Source organism: Antechinus flavipes, chromosome 2 (genome assembly GCF_016432865.1).
Source record: "Antechinus flavipes isolate AdamAnt ecotype Samford, QLD, Australia chromosome 2, AdamAnt_v2, whole genome shotgun sequence".
Taxonomy (NCBI): Eukaryota; Metazoa; Chordata; class Mammalia; order Dasyuromorphia; family Dasyuridae; genus Antechinus; species Antechinus flavipes.
In genome coordinates this window covers 84,054,010-84,069,634 of record NC_067399.1, presented here as the reverse complement: position 1 = coordinate 84,069,634, position 15,625 = coordinate 84,054,010, and the positions used below count along the sequence as shown (strand labels likewise).

Below are 15,625 nucleotides of genomic sequence, written 5' to 3'. Positions count from 1 at the left end.
TTATTGGAAGACGCTCCTAGTCACGTCTCTAATGCTGCAATTGTCTGAATTGGCAGAAGTTCAGCCTGGCAAACAATCTGACTTAACTGGATCCCAGTCTCTCTTTTGTTGGCTTAGGCTTCTGCTATTTGAATGCAGTCTGAGTTGGTGCTTACCAATCAATATCTGCAGCAAGAGCCCTTTTCATCCGTCTGCAGGAGACTGTGCATTTTGTTGTTGCTGGGGAAATGTTTCTGCATTCTCTAAAGAGATCAAAAGGATGGGTATAACCCCCAAAACATAAATGCACTTGTGTGCATACACACACACACACACACACACACACACACACACACACACACACAAAACCACCTCCATTGCTACAAAGGCAGGAAACGATTGAAACTCTTTTATTGAAAACGATTAACTCTTCTTACTGTTCACAGCCTGCCCTACTAATTAAGAGCTTGACATTCAGGTCTAGCAATGAAAATTGACCAGAGAAGCTTTGACAAGCCCCAGTGGGTCTCTCCCAATATTGTCTTTTCTTGGCCATGTCTATTGGGTTAGAGCCTCTAATGCCCAAGAAGGACATTCTCTCATCATATAGTCTCATCATGTGACTTTGGCATTTGAACAACTGAAATATTTGCCATATGGTTATTTTACTGCCCCAGCCTGCTTTCCGATTAGCTTAAGAACCTTTATCTTTGAGGTATTGTATTTTAGGGGCTAGAGGATTATCTGAGAAGAGATGTAGTACCCTCTCCCCAATAATGCCATCATAATGATAACTATCCTTAACTGACTGTCAAAGGAGAAAGTTTCCTGATGTTTTCCTCTTTATCTCCCTAATCTCTGGGTGAAACCATCAGCTATCTATAAGTTTGAGATCCAAAGTACCTTGCCAGGCTCCTTTTCCTCTTCTATACATTCAGCCAAAGCATAGAGAGATTAAAGGAAGTCCTGGATGATCTGCATTCTTAGCCTGTCCTAACTAGCTAAGAGGCTCTGGGCATGTCATTTTACCATTTTAGCCCTCATCTCACCTATTCAATTAAGAAATAGTAAAGAATTTTTAACAGACTTCCCAAATCTGTGCCCAAAACTCTGCTTCACCTACTACCTATGGTATAAATATAAATTCAAATACAACAAATAAGTAGTCTACCAGATCAGAAAGAGAATACAAAGTTAAAATCTAAATACTACAAATCTACTTTTAAATAAAAAAATATTTGATTTCCATATGTGCCTCTGACACATATTAACTATGTAACTATAGTTACCATTTCTTTGATTCTCACTTTGTTCATTTATAAAAAGGAGGTGATAGCATAGTAAAAACAGTAGTAAAATATTAAGCCTGAAGTAACCAATTATCATGGATAAAGAATCAGACTCAGAATCTGGGACAATCAGATTCAAGATCTGCCTGCTTTAGGTCTTAGCTGTGTGATCCTAGAAAAGTCACTAATGTCTATAACAAGCAAGACTAGAAATTAGAATCAGTTGTTTGTGTACTTTGGGTATATAGCCACTTATCTTTTCTGAACCTCAGTTTCTTATATGTCTAATATCTGTAGTATCTACTTCACAGAGAGAATCAGCTAAGATAATAAATACAGAATGCTTTGTCTGAAATAATATAATCAATAGAATATAAGCTCCCTGAGAATAGACACTGTATTTTTTTTTATTTCCAGAGCTACACACACACACACACACACACACACACACACACACACACATGATTCTTCTAAAAAAGTAGTAATAAATTTTCATTATCTACTTTACAAGGAAGAAGAAAGGCTACCACTTTATAAGTACATTTTAGAACATTATATGCAAGGGAGCTATTCCTTAAAATTCCAAAATAAAATGAAATTTTGAGTCAATAATGTCGAAATCAAGGTAGCTGTGTTAAAACAAGGATTGTGTGCCCACATATGTAACCTAGATATTTATCTTGTTTTTTTCTTTTCTATTTGAGAATTTGTCTGAAATAGATTAAGACAATAAATGTTAGTCTGGACACCAATTCCCATCTGTATTCTCACAGATATAATCTTTCTTAATTCTACCTAAGGCAGCCACAGTTATGTGAAACCTGTAGAGAAAGGAAGGCTACTATGGTACAATGTACAGAGTAATGAATTTGTAGTCAAAACCTTAAGGTTCAATTGCTGGCCTTTCCACTTAATTGTGTGACCTTGGATACCGCCATAAGCCTCAGTTTCCACATCGATAAAATGAGAGAGTCAAACTTGGTTGTTGTTGAATCATGTCCAACTGTCCATGACCACATTAGAGTCATGGGAAAGAAACTAGAGTAGCTTGTCATTTTCTTCTTTAGTTCATTTTATAGATGAAACTTTTAAGTGACTTGTCTAGGGTCATATACCTAAGAATTATCTAAGGCCAGGTTTGAATTCAGGTCTTCCTGCCACCTAGCTGCCTTTATTTGTCTGTAGGGAAAATAAGACTTGTAATATCAGCTTCACTGGATTATTGTGAAGATCAGGCAAAATAATGAATGCAAAGTGCTTTCTTTTGAAAGGATAATATAAATATGGAGTAGTATCATGATCAGTGAAATGTAAGCTCCTTGAGAGTTATGACTGTGTTTGCTCTTGTATTCCCATTGCAGTGCTTAAAAATGTCTGTTCAGTGGAGTGAAGTTGTAATAGAAAGGTAAAACCTTCAATTTAGGAATTGGGAAGAAGTGATAGGGAAACTGGGTCACAAGATGTAAAGTATTATGCCATTGGGTAGTAGTAGAGTCCCTCTTGCCTACTCTGTATGAAAAGAGTTAAAACTAAAAGCAGACATCATAAAAAATAAGAAAGTAAATGTAGGATAGCTAAAATGTTAATGATCATTTTGTGCTCTGCTTGTGATAGATTAATTAGATTCTCAGACACTGAAAGCTAGACTGACACTTTGCTTGTAAAATCAGCTTTCAGGCATATTAATTCCAGAAAGGGCTTTGAGAGTGATGTTAAGATTAGGTAAACAATTGGAGAGACTGGGCTGGGGTTGGAGAGGCTGTCTTTTGTTCAGATGAACTCATTTCTTAATTGGAAACTCTAGTAGAAGTGGCTACCAATCCAAATAGAACTGCACTTTGGAAGAGGGGACAGAGAATAGAGTAGACAGGGAGGGGAATTTCTATAACATGTATGCAACTAAGGAATAACAACTAAAACAAAAACAGCTTCACAAATGAAATTTCTTGGATGATGAAGCAAAGTGCGATGTTTGTTCTCTGAATAGGAACTTGACTTCACATTGCTGTTAAATCTAACACCTTCATTTTCCAGAGGAGGAAACTGAGGCCCAAAAAAATGAAATGTTTTATCACAACCACCAATCTTATCATCATCAAAAAACCAAGTTATATTTGTATATTGTTTTAGGGTTCACATAGTATTTTCCTCTAATTACTGTGCTGGGTAGTAAGTAAGGTAAATATCATTAAACCTATTTTATAGATTGGGAAACATGCTCAGAGGTGAAATGACTTGGCCATAGTCACACAGATGGTAAATGGCAGAGTTGAGACTCAAATACAATTCTTTTGTCTGCAAATAGAATACTCTTTCCACTATTCTATGTCCCATAATTAATAAAGATTTTATGTTCATCTTCAATACATCAAATTGTCATTGTTATCAGGACATTGTATAACTGATGAGGTACAAATGATGAGGCTAGTGATAGTGAAGAAGTGCAAGAATTAGGGTGGGGAATCTCCTCTGGTTGCTGCAGGTCCAATATGAAAGAATTCACAAACCCAAAAATCTGTGTGTGGCAAAAAAAAAAGGGAATTTTATTGTTCATTAAGAAGGAAGCTTTCTTAGAGGGCAAAACTCCTGATTAGGAATTTGGCAATGAGAAGTCAGCTTTGTTAGGAAGATAGACTTCTTAGTGGCAAGGTCCTGTTAGGAAAATGGCAAAGGTTAACACTGAGAAGAAAATATCTTCACAGTGGGCAAAAATCCTGGCAGGCAGCTTTGCCAAGAAGAGAGCTTCCTTAGCAAGCATAATCCTATTTCAGACTTCTGCAAAGATTTGGGGTTCAGAATTGTCTTTTATTAGCAATCTGAGGCAGGGGCTTCAATTCAAATTGAATGATATTCCTTCAATGTTGTCAATGTCTCAGGCCTAGATTTCCAGGTGAAAAAAGATTACTTAGCTTGGATTTTCAAGCCATTAAATAGGGCTATCAGGCCTAGATCTCCAACTGAATGAGACCATTTACCTGGGGAGGAGGGCTTTGTCTTGGAAAGGTATGCTTTTCTGGGGGTCTGCAAACTCCTCAGAAGGGGATCTGGAACCCCCCAAAAATCTGTTTATTCCACAACTATTTTTCATATTCCTTAGAAATGAAATAAGATATAAATAAGCATAAATTGAGCAAATTATGCAACCCCTGTGAATCTTGATTTCCATTCATCTATTAAATGAAGAAGTTAAACTAAATTTCCTCAAAGCCCTCTCTTGTTCCTGATCTCTGATACTCAATTTTGTTTTCTGCTCATCCTATCTCCAGTAGTTTAGATCCAAGCCTCCAAGTATCAAGGTGGAGGGGTAGATAAATGGGATTAGATAAGACTTGAGAAAAAGATTTAAGAATTTTAATGGATTGCACTGGAAGGAGGTTGAAAATTCATTTCAGTTCAAACAAACAAATCCTAATGAACCATGTACCACCAAAGAGCACAAATACAAATAAGAAAAAAAAAATTTTCCATCCAGAAGGCAACAAAATCTGAAAGGAAATGAGTACTCAAATTGTGTCTTTGATGTATATTATTTAGGTGACTGAGGATGTAGCAAATACTAGACTTTGGATTCAAGAAGACCTGGATTTGAATCCTGTGTCTAACATTAACTGCATGACTCTCATCAAGTCATTGAAAGGACCTCTGCCTCATTTTTTCTTACCCATTAAGTAGTGATAATAACACCTAACAGGATTGTTAGAATCAAATGAATGAAAGTGCTACATATGTGTAAATTATTATTATTAACCTCACTGAGTTTCAGTTTTCTTATCCGTTAAATGAGCATGATAATAATAGCTAACAAAAGTTGTTAGAAGAATGATCATGGATGCAAAGTATTTTGTAAATAAGTGCTATGTAAATGAGAGATATTACTATTAATACTATCTTCTCAATCTCAATCTTCTAATTTGTTAAATGGGGATAATTACATTATTTATTCAAAGGATAATGGAGTTTCAAAGCATTTTATAAACTTGAAATCATTCTATAAATGCAAGTTAGTATTATTAGCTAAATATCACTCTTAAATTAGTTTGAGAGGAGCTTCATTTCTGGAAAATTGCAAAACAAGTAATAGGGATCTCTTCAAAGGCGATTTTTTTTAAAAGAAGGAAAATTTTATAAGTATAAAAATACACCAAAAAGACTAAATATACAGGATATATATTGTGCGTTTGTGTATAAATGTGTATGTGTGTTTGTGTATATATATGTGTGTGAGTATAATATGTATAGACATGCATAAATGTGTGTGTATATATAAATGAAAAGCCCATAAGAAGGAGTTTTTTTTTTTTGTTTTTTGTTTTTTTTTTCTGACTGGAGGGATCAAGGAAGATTTCATTGGAGGAGATGGTACTTGACTTGGGGTTTGTAAACTGGAAAAATTCTAGGAGGGAAAGCTCTTCCAGGGATAGAAAAGAACATGAAGGAAATCACAGAGCTGGGGGAAGGTGAGACAAATTTGGAGAAGACTATATAACTCAATTTGGCTAGAAAAAAAGGATTTGTGAAAGACTTAAGTATGAAATAAATTATAAATTGGAGATAGATGACAAAAGGCCTTGATGGCCCATTTATGGAGCTTGGACTTCTTTCAGTAGGCAATAGAGAACTATTGTCACCTTTTGAGCAAAAGAGTAACATGATCCAAGTTATTCATTAGAAAGATTAAGCCAAAGGAAAAAAAGAAAATCAAGACTAAGCCAATTTGGATGAATTGAAGTGAGAAAAAACAGGAATCCTCTCTGGAGGGAGGTCAGTTACAAAGTCATCAGGAGCTTATTGAAAAAGAAATGAGGAATTATAACTAAGATGGTGGCCATCAGAGAGAAAGGAGACATGTTTATTTTATAATTAATAAAAGATGTTAGACGAATTCTGAAATAGGAGATTTTTAGTTCTGCCCATTGTGTGTATTAAGTATGAGACTCCAAGCAAGTCACTTAACATCCCTTGCCACAAACAATTCTTTAAGACTGTACAACAGAAAAAATCACCTCAACTGTATCAGTAGACAGATAAAATTATAGGTTTGGACAAACAAAAATAAAACAATAAGAAAAGGTTATTCTTAGGTGAAAGACTTGGAATATCTAATCTTTCCACTGGACAGAATCCTTAAAATTTTTCAGGAAGAAAGTCCACACACTTAAATTATGTCAGTCAACAACATTTGGGAGTCTTCAAATCACTGAGTGCTTCATTTAAAATCTCAACCCAAGGAACAGACCAATTCATTGTCATTCTTAAAATAGGTTCATTTGGGTAATGACAAAATCTCATATGGCTAGAAATCTTTCTCAGATTCGTTTATTATCTTGGCATCTGCTGCCTGTGGAAAATAGCAGTTCTGTCACATTAACTATTGCTTGTGGTGAAATCAACATTCTAGGCCACAGTGGTCTGAGCTGATGAGCATTTTCTTTTTGGTGGAGAGTTTTACCCTGGAATTTCTTTGTCCTAGAGATTTAAGTGAGAGTTATTCATGCATGAAATGCTGTTTTATCTGTTTCATCTCATGGTCACAGATGCTTGTTCTGTAGTATAATGCCCAAGTCATGCCCCTTGGAACTGCTGAATTGATCTTAAGAAGGATATAACATAACATCTTTGTAAAAAAAATAATAATAACATAAGAGGGTGATGAGTAATTAGCAGGGACTGAGGACAGAGGAGTAGCAATTTCTCTTTAAGATATCTAAATGTACACATTTATTTATTCAGCAAGCATTTATTAAATGCCTTTTGCATATCAAATACTGTACTAGGCACTGGAAATACAAAGAAAATGAAACTTTAAGGAGTTTATATTCTATTAAGAGACAACCCATAAAGAAAAATGAATAAAAAGTATTTACAAATTTCTAGAAGATGAGCAACTGAAGTTAATAGGATAGACTCTTAATAGGATGTCCTACTTACACTGAGCTTTAATAGGATCAATTGATCAACAATCAAGTTCTTTCTATGTGCCAGACATTGAGGATACAGAAAAAAAGGACATTTCCTGATCTGGAAGCTGGCAGAGCAGAGTAGACAAAGAGGAAAAAAAGAAAAGAGAGAATAGAGTAAGAGGAGGGAAGAAAGATCTATCAAGAAGAAAATTTACTTGATGAAATGAAAAAAATTATTTGCTCACCAATCCTGGAATGTTGGGAACTGTTTAACAGGAGAACCCAATTACATTTTTCACTTGCAATCCAGATGCAGTCCTTTTACTGGGCTATTTTTTTAATGACCCTTCCATTTGAATCCATATACTAAGTGTTTAAGGTAAGATATACTCTTAAGAACATATAAAAATGCCAGATATTATTGTATACATTACATATACATGTCTATAGAATTCTCAAGAGTCAAGGTTTAGGGAAATCCTTATTATAGTACTCAGAAAACCACAACCAGAAGAAATGTTCTATTAGGTTGAATCTCTGAAGAACTGATCCAATGGCCCATTGAAACTGTCACTTATGAAAGATAAAAAGGAAACTGATCATGAAAACTTTCACATATGAAACAAAACTATAGCTTGATTTAGCGCAAAGTGTCAGAAAACCCAAATCATATACTTGGCTATTTACTACTGTAAAGGGCAAGTAGAATAGAATGTGAAGATATGACCACTTCCTGGTCCTTGATTTCCTCTTCTCTACAGTGAGGAGGTTAGAACAAATTTAAGGCCCATTTCTGATTCTTCTGTCAGTGAAAAAGGATGGGATCTTGGCTTTTTATACTTGCATGTGTGAACTGTCAAGAAATAAGTCATAAATGAAAAGACACATTTGTCATGATGTCCCAAGTATATTTGTACTTGGGATAGCAAATCATGTTGCTCAGAGAAGAGAGACTTAAAACAAGCCATTCTTCAATTAAAAAGAAAAGAAATACAGTAATCATTCAATCTAGAATATGCAACAGAAAAAAATTGATTGGGCCTCAAGCTTTACAATTATGTGATCCATATAGCATTTGAAGCAGGTAAAAATCTATTCAGTGTAATGGGATATAGATTGATTCAGGATTTCTTTGTCAGTTGCCCAAAATGATAAGAGACAAAGGGGCTTCATGGCAAAACTTGGTTACACTGAACTAGAATGTTCAGCCCATCCTATACTTTTTCAATCCTCCTTCCCTTTTTTCTGCTTTCTTAGTCCTTATTTCCTAGGGGCAAATACTCTGATCCTTGTAATTTATGGACATATTTCATTCTTTGAGATGAGTTGCCTTATCAAATATATCATCAATGTATGTAAGGCTCAGTGGGCTGAACCAAATTCCTGCCTGCCATCCACAATGCTCTAACTGCCAGAATACACAGTACATTCAAGACTACAGCTTAGAATCCTATTGCATTTCTTCATCATGTTTCTAGGAATCCTGATCTGTTTTAAAAAGAACTTATTTTTTCATATCTGTATGTTTTAATAACTTTGATATCCATATGCTTTTTTTTTACTTAGATGACCACTTCACAGTTCAAGTCTTCACATATGTCTAGCCTAAACTACTAAACTATCCTCTTAGAGGTCTCCCTGGCTCAAGTCTCTCCTCTCTTCAATCCATCTTATAACCACCAAAGTCTGATCATGTCACATTTCTACTCAATAAATTCTAATAGTTCCATATTGCCTCTAGCATCAAATTTAAGCTCCACTCTTTTAAGTTTTTAAAATCATTTATAAGCTGGTTCCCTACCTAGATTTCCAAGCTTATTTACAGTTTGTGTTCATCTATCCAGATGATTCGGTATTCTTGCTATTCTTCACACAAGCCCTCTACCTCCTTTCTCTCTATTTTTATACAGGTTATCAATCATGTTTTGAATGCATTCCCACTTCACTTCTACCTTCTTAAGAATCCTTTGTTTTAAAACTCTGCTCAGATGGTACCTTTTATGTGAGTCTTCCTGATCTCCCCCTCAATTTATTAATGTTATTCAGTAGTTTGTGACCTATTTTGGGGGTTTCCTTGGCCAAAATATGGAAATGATTTTTCATTTCCTTTTCTAACTCAAAAGTATAGATTAGGAAAACGGGGTTAAGTGACTTGCCCAGGGGGACACATCTAGTAAGTGTCTGAGGACAGATATGAACTCAGAAAGATGATTCTTCTAGACTCTAGGTTCAATGCTCTATTCACTATACCACCTAATTGCCCATTTGCTAATAATTTACTAATTTTTATTCTATTTTCAATGTATGTACATGTCTCCCCCCAAAAGAACATAGGTTTTTTGGAAGCCTGGGATATATATTTTTTTAATCTCCAGTACAATGACCACTTCGAAGTCTTGAATCAAAATTCATGACTATAGTTTATAAAGACTGTAAAAGGAGATGAAAATAAGAGGAAATTTTGATTCAATTCAACAAGTATTTCTTTAATATCTACTCCATATATACAGGCCCTGGGCAAGTTTCTGTTGATAAAAACAAAAATGAAATAATCCTCAAAGAGCCTAATTTTTACTGGAGAGCATAATGAAAGTAAACCTACTGATGGAAAAATTGCATAGCTAAAAAGCTGTAAAAGGCTGTAGGAAAAGAATCATCAGGGAGTCATTAGAACTAGGTCGGCACAAACTATTTTCTTAGTCTTTATATTCAGAACCATTTTTGGTTGATTTTTTTTTCAAAATCTCACTGATTTTCTAAAGGAAGACCTCAAAGTATCACTATATAAGGTAGAAATAGTTCACATTTCATAGTATGTTGTGGCTTTTCTCTTTTTTTTTTTAATTTTTTATTTAATAATTACATTATATTGACACTCGTTTCTTTTCCGATTTTTTTTCCCCTCCCTCCCTCCACCCCCTCCCCTAGATGGCAAGCAGTCCTTTATATGTTGGATATGTTGCAGTATATCCTAGATACAATATATGTTTGCAGAACCGAACAGTTCTCTTGTTGCGTAGGGAGAATTGGATTCAGAAGGTATAAATAATCCGGGAAGAAAAACAAAAATGCAGATAGTTTACATTCGTTTCCCAGTGTTCTTTCTTTGGGTGTAGCTGCTTTTGTCCGTCATTTATCAATTGAAACTCAGGTCTCTTTGTCAAAGAAATCCACTTCCATCAAAATATGTCCTCATACAATATCGTTGTCGAAGTGTATAATGATCTCCTGGTTCTGCTCATTTCACTTAGCATCAGTTCATGTAAGTCTCGCCAGTCCTCTCTGTATTCATCCTGCTGGTCATTTCTTACAGAACAATAATATTCCATAACATTCATATACCACAATTTACCCAGCCATTCTCCAATTGATGGGCATTGTTGTGGCTTTTCTCAAAGCCATCCCTTGAAAGGAAGTAGGCAACGCAAATTTTCTTACTAGTATATCAACTAAATGGCTCAGTGAATAGAGCACCAGGCCTGGAGTCAGGAAGAATCATCTTACTGAATTCAAATCTGGTCTCAGACATGTAGTAGCTGTATGACTCTGGGCAGGTCACTTAACCCTATTTGTCTCAGTCTCCTCATCTATAAAATGAGCTGGAGAAGTTGGAAACCAATCTAGTTTCTTTGTCAAGAGATTCCCAAGATGGGATCACAGAGCTGAACCTGATTGAACAACAATAACAGCAAAGTACCTTTCATAGACAAATGTGCCCTGGATAATGTATCCCTAAGAGCATGAGAGTGTAAATAGTACATGAGTATGTGATTTTAGGTAGCTAGATGGTACAGTGGTTAGAGTGCTGGACCTGGGATCAGGAAGACCTGAATTCAAATACTGATTCAAACATTCAGTAGCTAAGTGATCCTGGGCAAATAATTTAATTTTTCTCACAATCACTTTTATCTTCTGTAAAAGTATAATAATAGCCTACTCTATGTCAGGCATTGTGCTAAGTGCTAAGAATACCAAAAAAAAAAAAAAAAAAAAAAAAAAAAAGGATGTCAAGGAGGTCATTGTCCAATGAGGGAGATTACATGCAAAAACAACTATATAGAAAGAAACTATATACAAGATATATTGGAAATAGACAACAGAAGCAAGACAATAGAATTTGGGGGTGGGGTCTGAAAAAGCTTGCCAGAAAAGATGGCATTTTAGCTGAAACTACTTTCAATTAGTCATGGCATGAACTTGATGCTTTTCACCATCCTGTTATCCCCCGGTCTATTATTATTCTTCCTAAAATATGATGCCTAAGATTTCATATAGTACTAACCAAGGCCTTAAATAATGGGACTCGAAAATTATTTTATTCTATAGTAGAGTTAAATTCTATAAGCCTGATAAAAGAATCCCTTCCATTCTTGCTGGAGATTTTGTTGAAGGCAAGAATCTTTGCAAAGAGTAAGGTGAAATTTTGATTCCGAGATTGGTTCACATGACTCCAAAACAATGAAGTAATAATGAAATTGAAAAGAGAATATATCCAGAAAATGTAAAATGATAAAAGCAGTAACCAAAATAATAATTAGTTCCATAATTTTTCATTTTGTAGAAACTATCTAATTATACCCCACCACATTTCTCATGGAAAGATATTATTTAGATCTTTTTTTACATATATAGTTCCTACTTGTGAAGCAATGAAATGTCATTTTATTTGATTTCTTCCTGTTATTGTCTTTACAATATATTTGTGCATCTTCAAAATACAAAATTCAGGTTAAAAAGTATTGTTAGAATACATATAATATCATCTAATGCATTGAAGGTAGAGGGAGAAATATAAAAGGGATAGACCAACAGAATTTAAATTTAATATTAATATGAAAGACTATGCTGCTACTAGGGACATATGGTGAAAAATAATCCAGTACCTATTCCTAAGTCTCTTACAGTTTTAAATGGGAGGATAAGATATGGAGAAATCAATGTAGTATCCAGAAGAATGATTACAGAGACATAGGAAATCAAATGGGAAATTTGAGAAGATCATTTTGTGGGAGTGTTGTGGGGTGACCCAGAAGAATGATTCCTGAGTTGCCCCTTAAAGAAAAGATTTCAATAGACAAAGATTAGGAGAGGGTTAGCAATAGCCAAGTATGGCTATGGAAGGAAATAGTCTCAAAAACGGAGCATACACAGTAATCCAGTTTGTTTGGAATGTAGAATACATGGACAGATGAAATTGAGGTGAGACTGAACAAGAAGAATTATGACAAACTTTGGAGAGCCAAAATGCCAGGGTTCAAAGTTTAAACTTTGTTCAGTGACAATAGAAGAGTGGGAAGGTGCTAGTATCATCCTACATTGTACAAAGAAGGAAACTGAGGCACAAGTTTAAGTGACTTTTCCAGGTTCACAGAGCTAGTAAAATGTTGGCAACTAGATTTGAGAATGGACTTTCTTGACTCCAAATCTCAGTCTGTATCCTGGATCTGTGTCACTGCCTCATTATTGCCACTGGAGATAATCAACATGTGATTCTTCAAAGACACTGTGATTGGGATGTTTTGGGACTCAAAACTCTATGCCATTATAGAGAACATTTCCTGCTAAAATGATGAATGTGCCAGGGAACACATTTAAAATATTAAATGACATACCAAATACCATCCATCTCTACTCTCTTCCTCCCATTCAGTTCTAGGTTGAAGTCATGCCCATGTCATCTTAATTTTTAAAAATAGTATTCCATTTCAAGTGAAACTCAACTCTGAACCTGTTCACAAGACATTTTCTCTTTAGGGATCTGTCCACTATTTAATCATCCAAAATTATATTGCACAATATAACAAAAAGGGAACTGATCTTTGAATCAAAAGATCTGGGTTCAAATATAACTCTGAACTTAATGGTTGTATGACCAAATTGTTATTTCACCTCTTCAAGCCTGTTTTTTTTTTTTCAAATGTAGAATGGAAATAAAAATACTTGCAGGGTTTTTAGAGAGTACTTGTAAACCTTAAAAACCCCTTAACCATAAGCTAACTCTTCATCAAAGTTTAATTGCATGAACATTTCTGCATTACTGATTAATTAAAAGGAATAAAGAGCAGGTTCTTATTTCCTCTTAATTCCTTGGCAAATGAAGCTTACATTGTCCACTTGACTAGCCCACATATATGAAGAGCATATTTTCTTGGTGAAAGAGGCACCAATTATCAGAAGTACTTCTCTTTTAAAGTACTTCTGCCTATAATGTGATCAGTCCCCAAAGAATCCACACAGGATTTTCTTTTACAAAGGAGGTTAATTTGTTCCTTACTGAGAATCCCAGTTAATGTCAATGAGAATGTGTGGAAACAGAAGACTACTGAGCTGTAACATATAGCTGGAGGTGAATGGCCATTCCAACTTTTCTGGGGCATCTGTTGATAGTGTTAGAAAAGAGCTAACTATTGTAAGCCAAAAACCAGAACTTCATTGAACAATTCCTCTCTGAAATTCAAATGAAAAAAAGCAAAAACATTCAGATGTGGTCTGCTAGTAGAAAATCCAAATTATAATTACTAAATTAGGGAATGATTGTTCACATAATGAGCAGAAATTGGCACAGTGGATAGAATGCCCACCCTGGAGTCAGGAAATCTCATCTTACTAGCTATGTGACCCTGAGCAAATCATTTGATTCTATTTGCCTCAGTTTACTCATTTATAAAATGATTTGGAGAAAAAAATGGCCAACCATTCCAATATCTTTGCCAAGAAAATCCCAAATAGGCTCATGACTAGTTGGACGTGATTGAAATGACTGGACAACTTTCACATTACAAACATTCTCATTATAAACATTATAATAAAAATTATAAACAACCATTCTTTGCTTTACAAAAGGAAAACCTCCATAGAAAGTTAGTCTAATGTATTCAACTCCACTAACAAAATAGGATTCAATTTATAAACATTTGAATTGCACCCACTGCTTAAAATTGTTTTCTAGGCCTTCAATAGAATCCCTCCTGTCCTCTGCTTCTTAAGAATCCACCCAAGAGCCACATTCTACCTCTACCCCTTCCTGAACTTCCCAGCTACTGGTGCCCTCCCCAAATTACTTTGTGTTTATTCTTTTCATATTTTGTGCATATTATCACTGTGTAAAACAATGTCAGTTGCTTAAGGAGAGTGTATTTTGCTTTTGTCTTTGTGTTGCTAGCACTTAATATAATTTCTGTTACATAGGTGCTTAGTAAAAGTTTTTTATTTGATTAATAATAACTAATACTTAATTCTATGAGGCTTGTGATGAATTTTATATATGTTATCTCATTTGATACCACTATACTCCGTGAGATAGGGACTATTATTATTGCCAATTTATAGAAGAGGAAATTGATTAAGGAATAATTAATGAAAGAAAAGAGCTCAAGTAAAAGAAATAGTACCACATGTATATTTCTTCAGTAACTCTCAAAAGCCTATGGAACAGGTTTCCTAAGCAATTGTTCTCTTTCTAGACCTCATCCAAAAATCCTGAACCTTTTTCAGAAGATGAATGTTTCAAAGATCAAAATTGAAACTCAGTTAATGCAGTTGAAGGGAATTGTTCACAATGCCCCACTGTGTGTTAAGGATAGAGGTGGTGTAGACTCAACACAGCCCTGAGACAACATTCTTCCCATGGAAAATGCCTCTGAGAAATAGAAAGGGTCATATTTATTTCTGATTGCCTAAAATGGACTTGGTCAACCCTAAAAATAAACTGAGTTTACTCCCATAAATTTCAATCAGTTTGAGGAGGCTGGGTATAATTTGTGAGAGTATAGAGGGTGAAGGGGCATGTCAGTGTTCATAGCTGTGCAATTCCAAGTCTGTGTTTTTATTTTTCCCCAGGGGAAGATGATGATGATGATGAATGTGGAGAAGAGAAGCTGCCCTCTTGCTTTGATTATGTGATGCACTTCCTCACTGTTTTCTGGAAGGTTCTCTTTGCCTTTGTCCCACCCACAGAGTACTGGAATGGTTGGGCATGTTTTATTGTATCCATCCTCATGATCGGTCTTCTGACAGCTTTCATTGGCGACCTGGCATCTCACTTTGGCTGTACCATTGGCCTGAAGGATTCAGTGACAGCAGTGGTGTTTGTTGCCTTAGGAACTTCAGTGCCAGGTAAGGAATAAGCTCCCTTTCTTGGTTTTTGATTTTTATTATTATTAATTTATTAGGTTATTATTAATAACTAACATTCATATACCACTTATGTGTACTATGCTAAATGTTTTACAATTTTTAGTCTATATATCCTCAAGGAACGAGATTTAAAGTCAGACCTATAAGGTTTGGAGGCTCAGAAATGGGCATTATTTCACTTACTTTCCCAAAGTTAAACTCAAATATCCAAAAATGATGTTTTTCAAGGATTCCTGTCAAAGTGAGCCAAGTTGTTTGTGGTCTACCTTAAATCAGGGGAAAATAAATTAGGCAATAAATTGATTAGCCTGTCATGAAAAT

General features: G+C 35.0%; 1 protein-coding gene across 4 annotated transcripts in view; it reads left to right on the top strand.

Annotated features, from left to right (window-relative positions):
• Positions 1–15,625, top strand: part of SLC8A1 (solute carrier family 8 member A1) — a 365,779-nt gene that overhangs the window by 322,677 nt on the left and 27,477 nt on the right. For all 4 annotated transcript variants that reach the window (XM_051975165.1, XM_051975164.1, XM_051975162.1 and 1 more), the window contains one exon: positions 15,008–15,283. In XM_051975165.1, the coding sequence (XP_051831125.1) occupies positions 15,008–15,283 (276 nt within the window). The remainder of the gene's footprint in view (positions 1–15,007; positions 15,284–15,625) is intronic.